The sequence below is a fragment of the Salvelinus fontinalis genome, chromosome 36 (genome assembly GCF_029448725.1).
Source record: "Salvelinus fontinalis isolate EN_2023a chromosome 36, ASM2944872v1, whole genome shotgun sequence".
Lineage (NCBI taxonomy): Eukaryota > Metazoa > Chordata > Actinopteri > Salmoniformes > Salmonidae > Salvelinus > Salvelinus fontinalis.
The window spans coordinates 6448227-6470484 of NC_074700.1; the positions used below are offsets into that span (position 1 = coordinate 6448227).

Below are 22258 nucleotides of genomic sequence, written 5' to 3' on the forward strand. Positions count from 1 at the left end.
CTGTAAAGGCTGTTATCTTATCTTGAGCCAGATAATAATGCGTTACGTGACAGTACCTGAGCAATATAACTTAAGGATATAGCTGTCTGATCTGAATGAATATATGGAGTGTGATAGGTCTAAAGATGGCATTTGTATGGATTTTTTTTGCTGTCATAGGTATATTTCTATATTGTTTAACTGTACTTGATCGGTACCTCAACCCCCCCCCCCCCCCCCCACTGTAGGTACTGTAGTCTGTTTCCTGTGTACAGCAGTTCAGGGGAGGGGACAAGATTGTGTAAATAACCATCGTTGAAGGAGGAAGCTAGTAAAACATGTAGTGGAATAAAACAGGTCACAAGCACTATTAGCAACATCTGTGACATCACGGTCATATGATCCAGGGGGTTGGGCAAGTCACCTGATGCAAATAACTAGAGCGCCTGAACTTACGCCTAGTGAATATTGTGTAAGTCAGTCCGAGTTGTAGCCATTAGGGTACACAACTGTAAATGTTGTAAAACAAAACGAGCATTTCTTATCGGACAAATCTAAGTAGTCCCTCCCTGTTTCAGTCAGTTCTTCCATTTGGTGCCTAATGAATACATCCCTGGTTCACTCAGCGAAATGTGATCAAGTAACATTGAATGAACAAATCATTTGGAGCCTCATTTCTTTGTGGTGAGTGTCAGGTGCTATCCTGGCTAATCTAACCAGACCGATGCATGTTACTTCCTTGTTTGGTCGATTCAGTCGAGCTTACAATCCATCCAGTGTTTGGTCTAGAGACAGGTGAACGGATACACAGTGGCAGGTTCATCTTTCATTTCTGTGATCGGATTGAATCAATTCAAAAGCAATTTAAACAGATCAATGTCAATTTCATAAAACGTTGTCGGCTACAACAGAGCGCAGGCCTTAGGTAATAAACACATAACCGAAAGTGGTATCAAGGGTCACAAAAACACTTGCAGTACATCGAAAATACAGTACGGCCTGATTTTAACAGAACTGGTTGAGGTTGGTAAACGGGGCAGGCAATTCTCACTTCTTGAAATGAAATCACATGCTACCGAATGTGCTTCACTACACTGCTGTGTTCACCACAGGATCAGCCCATGTCTAATAGGTCAGAATGTGCATTGTGCATTGTAGTAGGGGATCGCAATGCACATACTTTAGGCCAAAACAATATGTTGTTCGAGAGTTGTCAAGGAGCCCCAGCAAACACACACATCTCGATCCGAAGTAGACATCACTGTTTTCAAGACGTATGTTACTGCAGTTTGCCCAGTGACAGTAGGTCACAGATACTGTTGCATTCTGGTCCATGCTGGTCCTTGAGGAAATAACTGACCCCCCTCTCAGCGAAGTTAGTGGCACCTTTAGGGGTCCTGAGAGAGTGGATCTGGGGGTCTGTGAGGTACGTCAGCCCCTTCCCATTGGCGGTTACCCACCCTGGGGAAAGAAAGAGGAAATAGAGAAAGAAAACAAAACAAAAAACATTTTGTGACATATAGAAAATGTAATGTAAAATGCTGAATTATAAGATTCAACAAATGAACGTTATAGTCACCTGAGACATAGACAGACACACGCACACTGCACAAGCACACGCACGCACCTTGTAGGTCGACAACAACCTCTTGGCATCCAGAGAACTGGTAGGTGAAATGTCCGAAAGCGATTCCATATTCTGACGCCTTGAACCGCTTGTCCACTTTAGTAGTGTTGTTGGTGAGCTTCACAAAGTCCCCCAGCATGTAGGGCTCCACTGTCACACAGTCCACCACCTCATCCCCCTCCAAGATCTGAAACAAAACAAGCAGCTGTCTAAACAGGAGGAAGGTTCACTTCTTCCGAAGATGTGTAAACATGACATTTTACAATACATTCTGGTAATTCAGTAGACAATCTTATCCAGAGCAACTTAGTCAATGCACTCAACTCAGACAGATAAAACAACCACGTATCACAGTCAGAGCAAGTAAAAACAGTCCATAAAAAGCAGCTATATCAGAAAATAAAAATCCCATCTTTCAATATGACCATGGTGAAGTTAGTTTCTTTCTTATGATTGGTTTCTTTCTTATTAGGGTAAAGCACACTCACTGTGTACGAAATGTGCTCTATTTAATTTGATTTGGTGAAGTGGGGCTTTGGCACAACAGGTCCCAATGTTAATTAAAAAAGCTAATCAAATGATTAAAAATATTAGTTGTGTGTGTGGGTGGTGGTGTCTGGGAAAAGTATGGCAATATTTCATTTTGAACTGTGTTATTAAAATGTCAATCACCTCATTGCATAATACATTAGGAAGCTAAGCCACGGAGTACTAGCCTGGGCCCAGACCGGTTTGTGCTGTATAGCCAACGCCTATGGAGTTGCTCAAACAGATCTGGGCCCAGGCTATCAGAGCACTTACAAATCACCCATGAATCAATGATTAGTGGGATGTTAGTAAATGCCTTTACCAGTAGCACTTCTGAAGGGATGAAGAAGATCTGAGCGGTCACTTTCTCCTTGTAGAGTCTCTTGTTAAACTCTGTCACGTAGTACTGGGCCGTCATCTGCCTCTCCACGTCACTCAGGTGGAACTGAATGCCCTTAGGTTCTAGGTACTCCTTCCCCACATAACTGAAGGGGGAAATTCAAACGCGGAGAACATGTTCACGTTAGGCCCAATCCTAACTTGAGACGGGCACACAATGTTTACTTTTGCAAAACATCAAATCATGCATCGACGTTGATGGGAGATTGTGCGAAAATGTGAGTATCTCTGAAGTTAGGATTCAGACGTTTCCGTGTTTCAAAGCTGAATTCAATTCAATCTTGATTCATCCCCACTGACCTACTCAGCCTCTCCTCTTGGTGTAGAAACTGTACCCATAATGCTATTCTCTGCTGGCCTTGCTTCCCTATTGGCTCTCCGATGTACACATAGGTCTCTCTGGACGTCCACAGTCCAGAGGCCCTGGAGTACTTCAGAAGGAGAGCACCTGGAGAAAAGAACACGTTTTTTTTTTTAGAGGTTATTACGACGCAAAATACAATTTTTACCATGTAATATAAATAACTTGTCATTTCTGTTTTGTAAACTTCAGTGCAACCGGTGTCAAGTTCACTATGAACCATTGTGTATGCTGGAAATAGTGTATATGTACAGAACCGAGTCATTTCCATCACAGTTTAAGGATAGTCAAGTACAAGTTCAAGAAATTGAGCATCTTATGTAACATAATGTTAAATAACCTCTATCTGAAGTGGCCGTTGGTGCATTAAACCCTTTGAAAGCATTGAACTGTATGTAAACATTACATTTGTATATTTCATCTTATTAGTACTTAATAATTACTTCAAGTTGCCTTTTACCTTGAAAAACACAAAACAACCATGACTTTACATTTTCTATAACACTACGAGGCAATAGGAACTCACTGTAGGCACTTTTCTGTTTCCCAAGCTTGAATTTCATGTCACTCTGCAGTCTCTTTAACATACAGCCATGACACATCCCAGCCAGGAGGGCGATGTAGTCCTCCTCTGTCAAAACGTACTGGTTCTCAGGCACTAGACCACCCATGATGCCATGCTTTAGACAGGTATAGCATGAGGAGTTTGGGTAAGAGGGAATCTGATTCTCTCCAGCACAGGGTTCAGTGTTGTTGGCTATGTGTCCTATCTCTTTCTCCACCATCTCATAGGAGCTGTCTATCTCTGTAGAGAGACACTGCTCCGGGATGAGGCCCTCAGATCCTAGTTGTGGAGGTCTTCTGTGATAGGCTGCAGCACTGTTAGGCCCAAAGGGGTAAGGGGATCCAGTGTCTTCCTCCGTTTCTGCTTCTTGATCCACATTGAAGTTTGGAACTATCTGCGTGGCGGCGGGACCTCGGTGTTCATTTACAGCTGCAGAACGTATTTGTGGTACTGCAGCTGCCTCACGGGATGTGTCAGATAGGGATAGTTTCTGCCATGATGACTGGGAGCCGAGGCTGTCGCCAATGGAGCTAAAGGAGGAAGTCCTCGACTTGTCTTGGTACCCTGGATGCATCACTACTCCGTCTCCTGTAGGTCTCACCGACACTGACGCACCATACCTGTGACACTCCTCCTCGGTCTCCACAGTCTCTATTAGACTCTGTTCGTCAATCATTTCAAACTGCTCAACATCACTTCCGGTGTGGATGGATGATGAGGAAGTGACCCGGGTGGAAGAGTTGGATCCTGCCTGAGCACTGAGACTTGCTCTGATATCTCTTTTCCTGGTCTTGCTTTTAGATTCTGACCCGTTATCCAACCCATCTTCACTAACCTCGGTGAGACAGTTTGGATCGCACAGATACTCCATGTTTACCTTATCCGGAACACTGCCATCTTTGTTGCCACTACAGCTGAGGGGAGACCCAGTGCTGTTCAAAGACACTTTTTCAAATGAGGACCCAAAGCTGCTACTGAGTGATTTGAGAGACATTTTATTATAGCTATTGCTGAGTAGCTCTTCAGTGCTACCCAGAGTTGTACAGAGCTCCTGTTCCTGAGGTAACCTTGGAGCTAAAAAAGAGGCATTGGGTGCTTTGTCTCTGTGTAACTCTTCTTTATGTGTGGCTTTTTGGGGCTTGTGGTTCTCAGTGGCACACTCTGTGTTAGGGGCCGTTGCCGTGGTCCCCAGTGCTGTTATACAGAGTCCAGCCTGGTGGCATTCATGTTTCCTCCTACAGCTTGCCTCAGAGGCCTCACACACTGAGGTGTGGTACTGTCTGAACCTCCCCATCACCTGGGAGAAACCATCCAGAGTGAACCGCACTGCTCGCTCTTCCACCACATCTCTATAGCTATCTGGGATGAACGACCCCTTGTCTGAGTTCAAGAATGGATTGACCCGCAATAGAAGCTTCACTTGGGTTATCAGACTCATAACTCCAGTGCAAAGGGCATCTCTCTGTTGGCTGTCTGCATGGCAGTAGGCATAGAACTTCTCCAAAGCCTCCCGGCATACCAATCTGGCCTGGTCCACTGTCTTCTGAGGGGTGCCCAGCCACTTGTGACTGACAGTCAGAGAGTAGGCTGCCTTGAGGAATGTGTGGAGCTCCTGTTTGCTGGTGACCATTTCCCCCCCTGTTTTGGTAAGTAGGCCGATCTCAAAGGCTTCCTTGGCCTGGAGGAGGAAGGAGTGTTTGTCCGAGGGGGGGCATTCTACTGAGAAACTGTAGGACAACAGACAGGTGCCCTGGGTGACCTGGAGAAAGAAAGAAAGAGAATGACATAGCATAATATCTAGTATTATGTTAATAGGCAGTTAGGCTTACAAAATAGGCAGTTGTGCCACAGTGCTCACCTAGCAGTAAGCTTCAGCCTCTCTAGAAGACTTCTCTCTTATCCACCACACTCTTATCCACCACAACCCCCCCCCCCCCCAAGACAAACACAAAATAGAGAAAGAGAGGACTCACCACGTTGGTTAACACGTACAGCGAGGCATACTGGCTGTACACCACCGCCATTTTAGCTGCCTCCGCTGCTGAGAGGAGACGGTGGCCATCGTTCTCAAGGAAACACTACTCCAGACATAAAGGCATACACTGAGGTAGGCATACACATGTAGCGGTCGGAGACGTTAGAAAAGCGTCATAAATCACACAACTTACGCAGACGTCAATGTGTATCTTTAGAACACGAGTGATTTCATTGGTTAAGACGGAGTGCTCACCAAGTCAATGCCCGGATTGGTCTTAAATGCATGGAAGTCTCCATCACTCATAGACACCAATATGTTGGCCAGAATCCCAAGGGACGTTCCAATGCCCTACGAATCAAAACGCATACTAAGTTGAAACGCATACTAAACCTTCATAAAGTAGTTATAACACCACTGGAGGAAAATATGAGCAGTTCACAGATTTGTCGTGTGATTTAGTATTCAGTTATTCATCGGGGCGCACTGGATGTCTTGGCTCCACCTTTTTATCGGGTTGAGGAAGAGCGTAATAGCCGACCAGGGAGGTCCAGATCAGCTCAGCAGCCTCCAGCCACAGTCCTGAGACGAAACATACAATTCAGAGATGGTAAAAAAGGATGCGTAGACATAACGCTATGCATCCCCTCTCGCTCTTTCTTCCCTTACCCAGTTTCTGTAGAACCTGTCCACGCACTTGCACACTGACCGCCTGGATAAGAGTCCTATCACTGTCAGACTGATATATCCAGCAACCTGCAGATTTCAAACACGCATGTTAACACAGACCCTCATGGGGAACATTAAACGGTAAGAGAGTTGCATTTTGTAAGCCTACCTGTTGCTCCACTAGTGTTGATGAGACTGCTCAGTATGTACTCTGCCTTCTGGAGTTTACCTGTGGGTGAGACAACAAGCATGACAAATGATACAAAGCATCATACTTAAAGGAAAAGTCCACCCCAAAACGATTGTTTTGGCATTTGTTTCATTAGTCCATTGTTGGCATACTCGCAACATGTTTTGCTTGTCAGCAATCAAGTTTTGAAGATATGTAACTTTCAAAATACAGAAATCATCCCCGTATGATGCATTTTGCATCATATGATGCTGTGTTTTGCCATCTCTGTATTTTGAAAGTTACATATCCTGAAAACGTGATTACTGACAAGCAAAATATTTTGGGACTATGTCAACAATGGACTAATAAACAAATACCAAAATATACTTTTGGGAATTATACTTAAAGGTTAAGGAGCTTTATCTTGATAGTATGGTAAATAAAATAAAAACAGATAGTATTCCAATACACAGCATGGAGACACCACATGATAAAGAGCTGGACTCTAATAATGTCTAATAATATTCAGTAAACAACAAATAACCAATCTGTGAGAAATATAGTCTGAAGTCGCAGAATGATGACCTCACTCACCGTCATTGAGATAGACCCTGGCCTGTCGTATGACCAGCTGGGGGGCGATGGGGGTTCCTGGGTAATGTCTGTGGAGGAGCTTGGTGATCTTCAGCAGCCGGCTGGACTCATCTGTCCAATACAGGAACCGATCCATCAGGAAGACCACACTTGCCGCCCACTGGGGTTCCCTGGCCAAGATGGACGCCTTCAGCAGAGCCTGACACATCAAAATGAAGTTTAAAACACTTCGAAGACAGTCTTTTTGTGATAAATGGCTATGTTTTTTTTTATGGCATCTTGTATCAGCACATTCATAGTCCAAATAATATTTTTTGATATTTAAATTAAACACAGTTCTAAAAAATATATCTTAGCCTGCATCCCACATGTCACCCTAGTCTACCATTGACACATTTAGAAAACACATGCCTTCATCAGGGAGTGCTTTGTTTGATTTTGCTTTAATATGAGTGGTAGCCATGTAGGGTCATATTACCAGTAGCTGTGGTAGATGCAGACTAATGAAGTCCTTCAAGTTGACTTTGTCCTGGGAAGTGACTGACTGCTTGTACTGCCACTTCTCTGGTACAAAGGGCCACCTCATCGCCACTGCCTCCTGCAGGAGCATGCTCAGTTCAACTGACAGAGACTCTGGAAATTAGGGGACAGAATATGGTGAAGCGAAAAACAATATAGAAAAGTAAAAAAAAAGTCTACTTAAATATCATGCTTTGAGAATACCTAAAAGCTACTCTAAAGTTAAAATGGGCCTAATTGAGATCTATGGGTTCATTATACAGAAAGTGATAAGGTCATCCACAATAAATGATTTATTTTTTTAACCCACTTTTCCGTGATTACGATCTTGTCTCATCACCACAGCTCCCCAACGGGATCGGGAGAGGCGAAGGTCGAGTCATGCGTCCTCCGAAACATGACCCGCCAAGCCGCGCTGCTTGACACCCGCTCGCATAATCCGAAAGCCAGCTGCACCAATGTTGTTGTTTATTTATACAAAATTAACAATTTACATCCCTACATCAAACATGTCTTACGAAACAAAACACAGGTATAAACAAGAAAATACTAAATACAATCCAATTACATTTCAATAAAAACGGAAGACCTCACAATTTATTAAACACATTGTTTGGAATTAAATACCAAATTGATTCTGTATTGTCAACACATCTTCTCAACCAATTGATCTTGAAAGTGTTATTTATGTCAAGAAAATGCAATACTTCCAGACCTTCAGAAATTTTATTTGAGAGGAATTACTTGTTTAGTTTGTGAGACCTATTTCTACAGATGAAGTCAAGAAAGGTCTTGTTGATCTCTTTACAGGTCGAGGGATTTACAAATAAAGATAATGAGGGGCCTGTGTTTCAGACATAAGAAAGTGGATGGCTGCAAACTTTCTACTTTTAAACTCGGACAAAACAGAGATGTTTGTTCTAGGTCCCAAGAAACAAAGAGATCTGTTGAATCTGACAATTAATCTTGATGGTTGTACAGTCGTCTCAAATAAAACTGTGAAGGACCTCGGCGTTACTCTGGACCCAAAAATCAGAAACTTTCTGTCCTAAAATGATGCAGAAAAATGTATCCATGCTTTTGTTACTTCTAGGTTAGACGACTGCAATGCTCTACTTTCCGGCTACCTGGATAAAGCACTAAATAAACTTCAGTTAGTGCTAAATACGGCTGCTAGAATCCTGACTAGAACCCAAAAATTTGATCATATTACTCCAGTGCTAGCCTCCCTACACTGGCTTCCTGTTAAGGCAAGGGTCGATTTCAAGGTTTTACTGCTAACCTACAAAGCATTACCTGGCCTTCCTCCTACATATCTTTCCGATTTGGTCCTGGCTACATACCTACACGTACGCTACGATCACAAGACGCAGGCCTCCGAATTGTCCCTAGAATTTCTAAGCAAACAGCTGGAGGCAGGGCTTTCTGCCTACCCATGTGAGAGACGCAGACTCGGTCTCAACCTTTAAGTCTTTATTGAAGACTCATCTCTTCAGTAGGTCATATGATTAAGTGTAGTCTGGCCCAGGAGTGTGAAGGTGAACGGAAAGGCTCTGGAGCAACGAACCGCCCTTGCTGTCTCTGCCTGGCCGGTTCCCCTCTCTCCACTGGGATTCTCTGCCTCTAACCCTATTACAGGGGCTGAGTCACTGGCTTACTGGTGCTCTTCCATGCCGTCCCTAGGAGGGGTGCGTCACTTGAGTGGGTTGAGTCACTGACGTGATCTTCCTGTCTGGGATGGCGCCCCCCCTTGAGTTGTGCCGTGGCGGAGATCTTTGTGGGCTATACTCGGCCTTGTCTCAGGATGGTAAGTTGGTAAGTGGTTGAAGTTATCCCTCTAGTGGTGTGGGGGCTGTGCTTTGGCAAAGTGGGTGGGGTTAAATCCTGCCTGTTTGACCCTGTCCGGGGGTATCATCGGATGGGGCCACAGTGTCTCCTGACCCCTCCTGTCTCAGCCACCAGTATTTATGCTGCAGTAGTTTGTGTGTCGGGGGGCATGGGTCAGTCTGTTATATATGGAGTACTTCTCCTGTCTTATCCGGTGTCCTGTGTGAATTTAAGTATGCTCTCTCTAATTCTCTCTCTGAGGACCTGAGCCCTAGGACCATGCCTCAGGACTACCTGGCATGATGACTTCTTGCTGTCCCCAGGCCACCTGGCCGTGCTGCTGCTCCAGTTTCAACTGTTCTGCCTGCGGCTATGGAACCCTGACCTGTTCACCGGACGTGCTACCTGTCCCAGCCCTGCTGTTTTCAACTCTCTAGAGACAGCAGGAGCGGTAGAGACACTCTTAATGATCGGCTATGAAAAGCCAACTGACATTTACTCCTGAGGTGCTGACTTGTTGCACCTTCGACAACTACTGTGATCATTATTATTTGACCATGCTGGTCATCTATGAACATTTGAACATCTTGGCCATGTTCTGTTATAATCTCCACCCGGCACAGCCAGAAGAGGACTGGCCACCCCTCATAGCCTGGTTCCTCTCTAGGTTTCTTCCTAGGTTTTGGCCTTTCTAGGGAGTTTTTCCTAGCCACCGTGCTTCTACACCTGCATTGCTTGCCGTTTGGGGTTTTAGGCTGGGTTTCTGTACAGCACTTTGAAATATCAGCTGATGTAAGAAGGGCTATATAAATAAATTTGGGTACACAAAGCGAGACAGCCCCTCTGCCTTGGACAGAAGCACTCTTCCAAGTATAGATTGTCAGTGATCTAACTGAAATGGTCCACCCACACAGACAACGTTGTGAAGAAGGCGCAACGAAAGGTCACCGAAAACACTCCCAAACTATTACAGATTCACAATCGAGAGCATCCTGTCGGGCTGTATCAAAGCCTGGTACGGCAACTGCACTGCCCTCAACCGCAAGGCTCTCCAGAGGGTAGTGCAGTCTGCACAACGCATCACCAGGGGAAAACTACCTGCCCTCCAGGACACCTACAGCACCCGATGTCACAGGAAGGCCATAAAGATCATCAAGGACAACAACCACCCGAGCCACTGCCTGTTCACCTTGCTATCATCCAGAAGGCGAGGTCAGTACAGGCGCATCAAAGCTGGGACCGAGAGACTGAAAACAGCTTCTATCTCAAGGCCATCAGACTGTTAAAACAGCCATCACTAACATTGAGTGGCTGCTGCCAACATACTGACTCAAATCTCTAGCCACTTTAATAATTAATCATTGGATGTAATAAATGTATCATTAGTCACTTTAAACAATGCAACTTTACATAATGATTACATACCCTACATTACTCATCTCATATGTATATACTGTACTCTATACCATCTACTGCAATATGTACATATAAATATATGGATGAACGATGGCCGTGCGGCATATTGCCTATTCCGCACGGCCATCATTCATCCATATATTTATATGTACATATTCTTATTCATTCCTTTACACTTGTGTGTATAAGGTAGTTGTTGTGAAATTGTTAGATTTGTTGTTAGATATTGCTGCACTGTCAGAACTAGAAGCACAAGCATTTCGCTACACTCGCATTAACATCTGCTAATCAATTGTATGTGACCAATAACATGTGTTCCCTTTGTAGACAATTATTAAATATATTATTTTAAATATACATAATATTTTTTTTTTTTTTTAGGAGAGACATTGATTGACAAAATGTTTTTTGGGATAAATGTATTCCAAAATATTTAACAGTCCTTTAGAGCAATATTTTATATTTATTTATCATCAGAGTTATATAAACATAATATTTCACATTTAGAAACATTCAGTTTTAATCCTGATGCAACAGAGAATGCCGTGACAGCATTAAGAGTAGTATCGTCAGCCAGTTGGGAAATTTGGATTTCTCTGTTAAAAAATGGTTAAGCCATGCAGGTTTGCATTATTCAAAATATCTAGAGATAGAAGTTTCACTACCAAAACGAATAAAAAGGGTGAAATTGGGCATCCCTGTCGTACACTTTGATGATACTTGATACTGTATCTTTTTTTTTTAATCACAGAACTAATTATATATTTGTAAAACATGTGAATGACTTTGATAAAAATGTTCACCAAAACCAATACGTTTCAGAGACGGAAAGAGAAATTCATGTTCAACAGCTTTACAAAAGTCCAATAATAAAACAGCATCTGAGTCAATTGCATCTGAATAATCTAAAAGGTTCAGGACTAAACGAATGTTGGAGCTTAAGTGACGGCCTTTCATAAATCCTGTTTGAGTCTCATTTATAAATGGGCTCTATTGCTTTCTTTAATCATTTGGCATAAACCAGAGCAATCAATATTTAATAAAGTAATTGGTCTCAAATTGTCAATGAGAGAAGTATCTTTATCGGTCTTCGGAATCAGTGAAATAAGGTCCTGTTTCATAGTGGAGACCATTTCACCATTTTCAATGCAATTTTGAAACATATTAAAAATAGGGATTTCTAGTAACTTCCAAAACTACCTGTAAAATTCAACTAACAGGCCATCAGTGCCAGGTGATTTACCTTTTTTTCATTGAATTCAGAGCCTCTCCAATTTCTTCGATTGACACAGGTGAATCGCAAAACTGAGTGGAAATCATCTTCAAATACAGGGACATAATTCTGAATGTGGCAAACGTAGCTTTCACAACCATCTTCCTGAAATTGTGAGTTGTAAAAGGTATTCATAAAAGGATTTGATAAATGTTGATCATTTAAATAACTGGTGTTTCTTTCCCCCTCTTCAATCCATTTAGCTCTTGGTCTGACAAAGGCACCCTTTGCCAAATCTGTGTACAGCTGTTCTAATCGTAAAGATTTAAATAGAGTCTTCTTCTTGAGATAGATCATCTTTCTTTAGAAATGCTCAAATTCGCTCATCAAATCTTTTTCTCCAAGGTTCTTCAGATGCTTCAGCTCTTTGGCACGTTTAATGGCTACAACTCTGACTTCATAGTTGAAGAATTCAAATCACATTTGATTGGTCACATACACATATTTAGCAGATGTTATTGCTGGTGTAGCGAAACGCTTGTGTTCCTAGCTTAAACAGAGCAGTAGTATCTAACAATTCACAACAATGCACAAATCTAAAAGTAAAATAATGGAATTAAGATATATATACACACACATACGCACACAGTTGTGGCCAAAAGTTTTGAGAATGACACAAATATTAATTTCCACAAAGTTTGCTGCTTCAGTGTCTTTAGATATATTTGGTACATGAAGTTGATGCAAAGAGTCAATATTTGCAGTGTTGACCCTTCTTTTTCAAGACCTCTGCAATCCGCCCTGGTATGCTGTCAATTAACTTCTGGGCCACATCCTGACTGATGGCAGCCCATTCTTGCATAATCAATGCTTGGAGTTTGTCAGAATTTGTGGGTTTTTGTTTGTCCACCCGCCTCTTGAGGATTGACCACAAGCTCTCAATGGGATTAAGGTCTGGGGAGTTTCCTGGCCATGGACCCAAAATATCGATGTTTTGTTCCCCGAGCCACTTAGTTATCACGTTTGCCTTATAGAAAGGTGCTCCATCATGCTGGAAAAGGCATGGTTTGTCACCAAACTGTTCCTGGATGGTTGGGAGAAGTTGCTCTCGGAGGATGTGTTGGTACCATTCTTTATACATGTCTGTGTTCTTAGGCAAAATTGTGTGTGAGCCCACTCCCTTGGCTGAGAAACAACCCCACACATGAATGGTCTCAGGATGCTTTACTGTTGGCATGACACAGGACTGATGGTAGCGCTCACCTCGTCTTCTCCGGACAAGCTTTTTTCCAGATGCCCCAAACAATCGGAAAGGGGATTCAGAGAAAATGACTTTACCCCTGTCGTCAGCAGTCCAATCCCTGTACCTTTTGCAGAATATCAGTCTGTCCCTGATATTTTTCCTGGAGAGAAGTGGCTTCTTTGCTGCCCTTCTTGACACCAGGCCATCCTCCAAAAGACTTCGCCTCACTGTGCGTGCAGATGCACTCGCCTGCCTTTCCTGAGCAAGCTCTGTACTGGTGGTGCCCCGATCCCGCAGCTGAATCAACTTTAGGAGACGGTCCTGGCGCTTGCTGGATTTTCTTGGGCGCCCTGAAGCCTTCTTCACAACAATTGAACTGCTCTCCTTGAAGTTCTTGATGATCCGATAAATGGTTGATTTAGGTGCAATCTTACTGGCAGGAATATCCTTGCCTGTGAAGCCCTTTTTGTGCAAAGCAATGATGACGGCATGTGTTTCCTTGCAGGTAACCATGCTTGACAGAGGAAGAACAATGATTCCAAGCACCACCCTCCTTTTGAAGCTTCCAGTCTGTTATTCGAACTCAATCAGCATGACACAGTGCTCTCCAGCCTTGTCCTCGTCAACACTCACACCTGTGTTAACGAGAGAATCACTGACATGATGTCAGCTGGTCCTTTTGTGGCAGGGCTGAAATGGAGTGGAAATGTTTTTTTGGGATTCAGATCATTTGCATAGCAAAGAGGGACTTTGCAAATAATTGCAATTCATCTGATCACTCTTCATAACATTCTGGAGTATATGCAAATTGCCATCATACAAACTGAGGCAGCAGACTTCGTGAAAATTAACTTTTGTGTCATTCTCAAAACCTTTTGCCACGACTGTACATACATACACCCATTCAAAAGTTTGGGGTCACTTAGAAATGTCCTTGTTTTCCATGAAAACATACATGAAATGAGTTGCAAAATGAATAGGAAAGACAGTCAAGACATTTGCAAGGTTATAAATAATGATTTTTAATTGAAATAATAAATGGTGTCCTTCAAAACAGCCTTGCAGACCTTTGGCATTCTAGTTGTCAATTTGTTGAGGTAATCTGAAGAGATTTCACCCCATGCTTCCTGAAGCATCTCCTACAAGTTGGATTGGCTTGATGGGCACTTCTTACGTACCATACGGTCAAGCTGCTCCCACAACAGCTCAATAGGGTTGAGATCCGGTGACTGTGCTGGCCACTCCATTATAGACAGTATACCAGCTGACTGCTTCTTCCCTAAATAGTTATTGCATATAGTTGAGCTGTGCTTTGGATCATTGTCTTGTTGAAGGAGGAAATTGGCTCCAATTAAGCGCCGTCCACAGGGTATGGCATTGCGTTGCAAAATGGAGTGATAGCCTTCCTTCTTCAAGATCCCTTTTACCTTGTATAAATCTCCCACTTTACCACCACCAAAGCAACCCCAGACCATCACATTGCCTGCACCATGCTTGACAGATGGCGTCAAGCACTCCTCCAGCATCTTTTAATTTTTTCTGCGTCTCACGAATGTTCTTCTTTGTGATCCGTACACCTCAAACTTAGATTTGTCTATCCATAACACTTCTTCCAATCTTCCTCTGTCCAGTGTCTGTGTTCTTTTCCCATCTTAATCTTTTCTTTTTATTGGCCAGTCTGAGATATGGCTTTTTCTTTGCAACTCTGCCTAGAAAGCCAGCATCCCGGAGTCGCCTCTTCACTGTTGACGTTGAGACTGGTGTTTTGCGGGTACTATTTAATGAAGCTGCCAGTTGAGGACTTGTGAGGCGTCTATTTCTCAAACTAGACACACTAATGTACTTGTCCTCTTGCTCAGTTGTGCACCGGGGCCTCCCACTCCTCTTTCTATTCTGGTTAGAGCCAGTTTGCGCTGTTCTGTGAAGGGAGTAGTACACAGCGTTGTACCAGATCTTCAATTTCTTGGTAATTTCTCGCATGGAATAGCCTTCATTTCTCAGAACAAGAATAGACTGACGAGTTTCAGAAGAAAGTCTTTGTTTCTGGCCTTTTTGAGCCTGTAATTGAACCCACAAATGCTGATGCTCCAGATACTCAACTAGTCTAAAGGCGGACAGTTTTATTGCTTCCTTAATCAGCACAGCAGCTGTGCTAACATAATTGCAAAAGGGTCTTATAATGATCAATTTGCCTTTTAAAATTATAAACTTGGATTAGCTAACACAACGTGCCACTGGAACACAGGAGTGATTGTTGCTGATAATGGGCCTCTGTACGCCTATGTAGATATTCCATTAAAAGTCAGCCGTTTCCAGCTACAATAGTCATTTACAACATTAACAATATCTACACTGTATTTCTGATCAATTTGATGTTATTTTAAATGGTAAAATGTTTTCCTGTTTTCCAAAACAAGGACATTTCCAAGTGACTCCAAACTTTTGAAAGGTAGTATATTATATATTTATATATCAAATCAAAGTTTATTTGTCACGTGCACCGAATACAGGTGTAGTAGACCTTACAGTGAAATGCTTACTTACAGGCTCTAACCAATAGTGCAAAAAAGGTATTAGGTGAACAATAGGTAAGTAAAGAAATAAAAACAACAGTAAAAAGACAGTGAAAAACAGTAGCGAGGCTATATACAGTAGCGAGGCTATAAAAGTAGCGAGGCTACATACAGACACCGGTTAGTCAGGCTGATTGAGGTAGTATGTACATGTAGATATGGTTAAAGTGACTATGCATATATGATGAACAGAGAGTAGCAGTAGCATAAAAGAGGGGTTGGCGGGTGGCGGGACACAATGCAGATAGCCCGGTTAGCCAATGTGCGGGAGCACTGGTTGGTCGGTCCAATTCAGGTAGTATGTACATATATGTATAGTTAAAGTGACTATGCATATATGATAAACAGAGAGTAGCAGCAGCGTAAAAGAGGGGTTGGGGACACACAATGCAAATATATATGTGAGATGAGTAAAGCAGTATGTAAACATTATTATTGACTAGTGTTCTATTATTAAAATGACCAGTGATTCCATGTCTATGTATATAGGGCAGCAGCAGAGGTGTAATGTACTTAGGTAGTACTTAAGTATTTTTACTTAAGTAGTTTTTTGGGGTATTTATATTTTTGCAAACTTTTACCTTTACTTCACTGCATTCCTTAAGAAAATAATGTACTTTTTCCTGACACCCAAAAGTACTAGGAAAATAGTCCAATTCACACTGTTATCAAGAGAACATCCCTGGTCATCCCTACTGCTTCTGATCTGGCGGACTCACTAAACACAAATGCTTCATTTGTAAATTATGTCTCAGTGTTGGAGCGTGCCCCTGGCTATCTGTAAAAAAAATTAAAACAATTACAAATAAATAACATTTGGTGCAGCTGTTTTGCTTAATATAAGGAATTTTAAATGATTTATACTTAAGTATATTTTAGCAATTCCATTTACTTTTGATTCTTAAGTATATTTAAAACCAGATACTTTTAGACTTTTACTCAAGTAGTATTTTACTGGGTGACTTTCACTGAAGTAGGACAATTGAGTACTTTTTCCACCACTAGGCAGCAGCCTCGAAGATGCAGGATTGAGTAATCGGGTGGTAGCCGGCTGGTGATGGCCTTGAGATAGAAGCTGTTTTTCAGTCTCGGTCCCAGCTTTGATGCACCTGCACTGACCTCGCCTTCTGGATGATAGCGGGGTGAACATGCCGTGGCTCGGGTGATGGATGATGTCCTTGATTATATTTTTGGCCTTCCTGTGTGCAGTAAGTGTTCTGGAGGGCAGGCAGTGCACCCTCGGTGAGGCGTTGGGCAGACCGCGCCAACCTCTGGAGAGCCCTGCGGTTGCAGACGGTGCAGTTGCCATACCAAGCGGTGATACAGCCAAACAAGATGCTCTCAATGGTGCATCTGTAAAAGTTTGTGAGGTTCTTAGGGGCCAAGCAAAATGTCTTCAGCCTCCTGAGGATGAAAAGGTGCAATTGAAGTGGGTCTAGGGTGTCAGGTAAGTGAGTCTAGGGTGTCAGGCTGTTGCGCCTTCTTCACCACAATGTCTGTGTGGGTGGACCATTTCAGATTGTCAGTGATAGTGATGTGTATGCCGAGGAACTTGGAAGCTTTCCACCTTCTCCACTGCAGTCCCGTCGATGTGGATAGGGGCGTGCTCCCTCTGCTGTTTCCTGAAGTCCACGATCAGCTCCTTCATTTTGTTGACGTTGAGGGAGAGGTTATTTTCCTGGCACCACTCCGCCAGGGCCCTCACCTCCTCCCTGTAGACTGTTGGTAATCAGGCCTACTACTGTTGTGTAGTCTGCAAACGTAATAATTGAGTTGGAGGCGTGCGTGGCCACGCAGTCATGGATGAACCGGGATTACAAGAGGGGGCTGAGCACGCACTCTTGTGGGGCTCCTGTGTTGAGGATCAACGAGGTGGAGGTGTTGTTTTCTACCTTCACCACCTGGGGGCGGTCCGTCAGCAAGTCCAGGACCCAGTTGCACAGGGCAGAATTCAGACCCAGGGTCCCAAGCTTAATGATGAGCTTGGAGGATACTACGGTGTTGAAGGCTGAGCTATAGTCAATGAACAGCATTCTGACGTAGGTATTGCTCTCTTCCTGATGGGATAGGGCAGTGTGCAGTCTGATGGCAATTGCACCATCTGTGGATCTATTGGAGCGGTAAGCAAATTGAAGTGGGTCTAGGGTGTCAGGTAAGGTAAGGTAGAGGTGATATGATCCTTAACTAGCCTCTTAAAACAGTTCAGGATGAAAGAAGTAAGTGCTACGGGGTGATAGTCATTTAGTTAAGTTACCTTGAGTACAGGAACAATGGTGGACATCTTGAAGCAAGTAGGGACCGCAGACTGGGATAGGGAGAGATTGGATATGTCTGTAAACACTCCAGCCAGCTGGTCTGCGCATGCTCTGAGGAAGCTGCTAGGGATGCCGTCTGGGTCATCAGCCTTACGAGGGTTAACACGCTTACTCAAGTCAGCCATGGAGAACGAGAGCCCACAGTCCTTGGGAGCTGGCAGCTTCGGTGGCACTGTGTTATCTTCAATGCGGACGAAAGTGTTTAGCTTGTCCGGGAGCGAGATGTCAGTGTCTACGACGTGGATGGTTTTCCCTTTGTAGTCCGTGATTGTCTGTGGACTCTGCCACATACGTCTTGTGTATGAGCCGTTGAATTGCGACTCCACTTTGTCTCTGTACTGACGTTTTGCTTGTTTAATTGCCTTATGGAGGGAATAACTACACTGTTTGTATTCAACCATATTCCCAGTCACCTTGCCATGGTTAAATGCGGTGGTTTGTGCTTTCAGTTTTGCGCGAATGCTGCCATCTAACCACGGTTTCTGGTTCCCATCTACTTCCATTACCCAAGTATTTTCTTGCAAAATTATTTTTGGCTAACGATTTGATGTTTCCAATGAAAATAGGATTTTTAAGTAGTGTGTTGTTTAATTTCCAATATCCTTGAATAGCTTTAGATTTTTAGCAGGTTGTAATTCCTGGGAAATCAAATGATCAGAAAAGGGAGCCAAATGATGATCTACATCCATAAAATTGTAACAAAAAGGGGGAAAATTAGGAATAAATCTATTCTAGATTTTTGTGACATAGTTTTGTTGATCCAGGTATAACCCTTTGCACCCGGATTGAAATAATGCCAGGCATCAACAGAGAGATTTTGCATAATGTTCTGATGATATTGCTAGTTTGAGAGCTTTGCTGATCGCTTTCTACCTAGAATGAGTCAGTCATCAGGTGTTTCGTTAAAATCCCCTGAGAGATTTAGAAAAGTCTCTGAATATTTGTTGTGTAAATCCTGTAATTTTCTGGCAAGTTGGGAAAAAAAAGAGTCTTATTTGGAGCACCTTCGAGTTATGTCCATACACATTACAGATGATGAAAATAGCATTGTCCTCCTGAGTGGTGCAGCGGTCTAAGACGCGTCACTATGGACCCGGGTTCGATGCCAGGCTGTGTCACAGCCCGCCATGACCGGGAGACCCATGAGGCGGTGCACAATTGGCCCAGCGTCGTCCGGGTTAGGGGAGGGTTTGGCCGGCCGGTACTTCCTTGTCCCATCGCGCTCTAGCGACTCCTTGTGGCGGGCCGGGCGCCTGCAAGCTGACTTAGGTCACCAGCTGGGTGGTGTTTCCTCTGACACAATGGTACGGACGGCTTCCAGGTTAAGCGAGCAGTGTGTCAAGAAGCAGTACAGCTTGGCAGGGTCGTGTTTCGGAGGACGCATGGCTATCGATCACCACAAGTCCATAGTGTAGTTGTAGCGATGGGACAATACTGTAACTACCAATTGGATATCATGAAATTGGGGCCAAAAATGCGTAAAGGTACAAAACAAATGACCCATCGTGAAAATTTAGATTCTAGAATGTCGCCTTTAAACTTGTGGATAAGCGTCAAAACACCAGCAGAATGGTTTGATCCATGACTGAGATAGGCCTATCTCCCTATTGTGACTGAAAAAAAAGACAATATTTCACACAAATGAGTTTCCTGAAGATGGACAAAATCTGCATTACTGCGTTTACAATATAAAAACAAGGCTTTCCTTTTTGTAAGATCTCTCAAACCCCTAGCATACACTCGATATTGAGTGAGTTGAAAACACACTCCTGCATGAAAATGTGAACAATAAAACAAACAGTAAACCTTGAGGGTTACTCCGACAGAAAACTACGTGGTTCCAGCTACACCAACGTGTTCGGAGGAAAAACTGATCAACTGAAGAGAGAAGTCAGCCTGCAGGCGCCCCGCCCGCCACAAGTCGCTAGAGCGAAATGAGCCAAGTAAAGTCCCCCCGGCCAAATCCTCCCCTAACCCGGACAACGCTGGGCCAATTGTGCGCCGCCCTATGGGACTACCAGTCACAGCCATTAGTGACACAGCCTGGGATCTAACCCCAGGCTGTAGTGACGTTGCAACACTGCGTTGCAGTGTCTTAGACCGCTGCGCAACTCGGGAGGCAAAATAAGTTATTTTATTTGTATTTAATCATATTCTACTCTAGATTTAAACACCTGACAACACATTATGGCCCCGCAAAGCTACAAACTTTGTCCCAGCCATAATTGTATAACTAGGCAAAGAGCACCCTCTGCTGGAGTACCTCTGTATCTTTGGAAGTTGAGCTTGGCTTCCTCTGTGGGCTCCACTACCACCAGACCTGCTGCAGACACAGCCCTGTGACACTCCTCTAGCATGGCTCCCACCTCCTGGCTGTCCATGGTGCCTTTTAGTAACCTCTCTTCAGTCCTCTGGAATGTATACAATGAATCGATGTGTATACAAGAGAATATCAGTGTATGAAAATAAACAGGTGCCCATGTCCCAGGGCCCCGCTCCACAACCTGTGAGAAGCTGAGTGTGTTGCAGTTTCCACTGAAGGAAACAACACGCTTATTTATCTTAGCCAATGGTCTGGTATGAGATGAGACAAAAATAAACGGTTATTGACACAGAATAGACTAGCTATATTTTTCTATCACAGTCTGTTGTATAGTAAGCTATAGACAGAAATGCAGATAGTTGTAGGCTTCAGTAGGGTAAGTAATACAGTACTTATGCTAAGGATAATATGACGTGTCCACTAAATGACTAGTTAGCTGGTTAACTGATCAACTATACCCGGACAGTGACTGTTGGTAAAGCATGCAGTCAACCAGAGAAAGTCAATAGTAAGCGTGAAAGTAACATGTATCGGCTTCTATTTGCCCCATCTTATAGATTACTTATGGCAGAGAAAAATAGAAGTTAAGTGACATCCGTATATTTTTGCTGATCATATAGTGTTATTATACAAAACATACGATGTGACATTTCCATAAAGTTAAAACCTACCTCTGACACCGTCGGCTTCTAACTTCCTGGTTGGGCAGAACTTTGGAGGATGGGCATTTGTGAGTACTGCAATTTCATTGGTTTAAATTCTGAATTTAAGATTGATTGACATCACGTGGGAATCTCTAGTTTAAAAACACGGGCATTGCGAGTCTCTCGCTCTGTGACTTGAGCCACCAGTGTCTTTATTGATAATAATGAATAGCGTACTGTTGTAAAATCGATTGATTAACAAGACAACATAAAACATTCTCAATCAGGAGGCTGCTCAATTCTTGGACAACAACATGCCACGAATGCTCTCCGTAGTCTCGCAATGTCAGAATGTTTAGAGGATATGTAGCCTAGATGTTTTGCATGTTGAACACTGATATGTCAAACAGACACAGTGTGCCTGTGTGTTAGGCCTATATTAACCTACATTCTTCCTGAAAAAGCGGTCAAATGTAACCAATGTGTTATCTACCTATCAATTGTGAAAGACTATTCAAACAGATTGCCTAAGAACAAAATTACCGGGCCTAATAGCCTATATGCCCCAAATGTATAAATAAATACCGTCATCATTCATGCACATTTATTGGCGGTGGGGTGCTATATACGATGATACATAGCAAATAGGCGGAAACTGTGCGACAGTAGATTGAGCTGAACCACTGCAGTGTAAACCTCACAACACAGCATATTACTTATGTACGGCTCTAGCGATCTACCGTATTGAGGGTAAAACCGCAACAGGCATCTATTTTAACTTGGCGCTAAGTGCTGGCAGCTGGCAGTAGTAGTTCGTTGCATAAGCGCATGGGCAGACGTGTATTTGAGACCTGTAGCTGTGGAGCATCAACTCCAACGGATCTCATATCTGGAAACTTGTGACTTCATGTTCGTATTATTTACTGCGTCTTTTTGCAAGGACTTGCACGTGCATGCATAGGCTTTATCGTTGGGTCTAGATACTACCCAAACAACTATACCCGTACAGTTCGATCAATGCGATCTAGACCATAGCAAGCCAACTTACATGGTCTGGTCATTTGTTTATGGAAGGTATCCTGGCGTACAGGCTGATATTATTTTAGTTTCAGCGCATAACTAGGCAAACATTTCGTGTGATGGGACTCTCCGCACTCTGAAGGTAAGACATGTCTGGCTACAACAGAGTGCATGGTTATGCGCTTGTGATGTAATTCATGGTCTGCGATATTAATTCGATAAACCATTTATGCGTGACTGATTTGTCTTGGTTTGGACGGCTCTTGGCTTCGTTACCTCACTTTTGTCTTTATACC

General features: G+C 43.3%; 2 protein-coding genes across 2 annotated transcripts in view; one reads left to right on the forward strand and one right to left on the reverse strand.

The window, feature by feature from the left end:
- Positions 1 to 208: 208 nt before the first annotated feature.
- Positions 209 to 21021, reverse strand: alpk1 (alpha-kinase 1). Its single transcript, XM_055900487.1, has 14 exons — positions 20970 to 21021; positions 20239 to 20386; positions 7348 to 7502; positions 6870 to 7068; positions 6273 to 6332; positions 6104 to 6190; positions 5940 to 6016; positions 5690 to 5785; positions 5433 to 5537; positions 3421 to 5218; positions 2834 to 2981; positions 2457 to 2619; positions 1607 to 1793; positions 209 to 1440 (listed from the first exon to the last, which is right to left on the reverse strand). Exons 2-14 carry the CDS (start codon positions 20354 to 20356, stop codon positions 1259 to 1261), a joined length of 3375 nt encoding a protein of 1124 aa, XP_055756462.1. The 5' UTR covers positions 20357 to 20386; positions 20970 to 21021; the 3' UTR covers positions 209 to 1258.
- Positions 21022 to 21603: 582 nt separating this feature from the next.
- LOC129835103 (RAS guanyl-releasing protein 2-like) overlaps positions 21604 to 22258 on the forward strand; it is an 86286-nt gene continuing 85631 nt past the window's right edge. Inside the window, exon 1 of the mRNA XM_055900492.1 lies at positions 21604 to 22104. The gene's annotated coding sequence lies outside the window, so the exon portion shown is untranslated. The remainder of the gene's footprint in view (positions 22105 to 22258) is intronic.

Coding starts and splice junctions, on each gene's coding strand:
- alpk1 (XM_055900487.1), bottom strand. CDS start 20,356: ATGGACAGCCAGGAGGTGGGAGCCATGCTAGAGGAGTGTCACAGGGCT. Junction 7,503..20,238: donor CAACTTCCAAAGATACAGAG/GTACTCCAGCAG, acceptor CCTAATTTCCAG/AGTCTCTGTCAGTTGAACTG. Junction 6,191..6,272: donor CAACACTAGTGGAGCAACAG/GTAGGCTTACAA, acceptor TGAAATCTGCAG/GTTGCTGGATATATCAGTCT.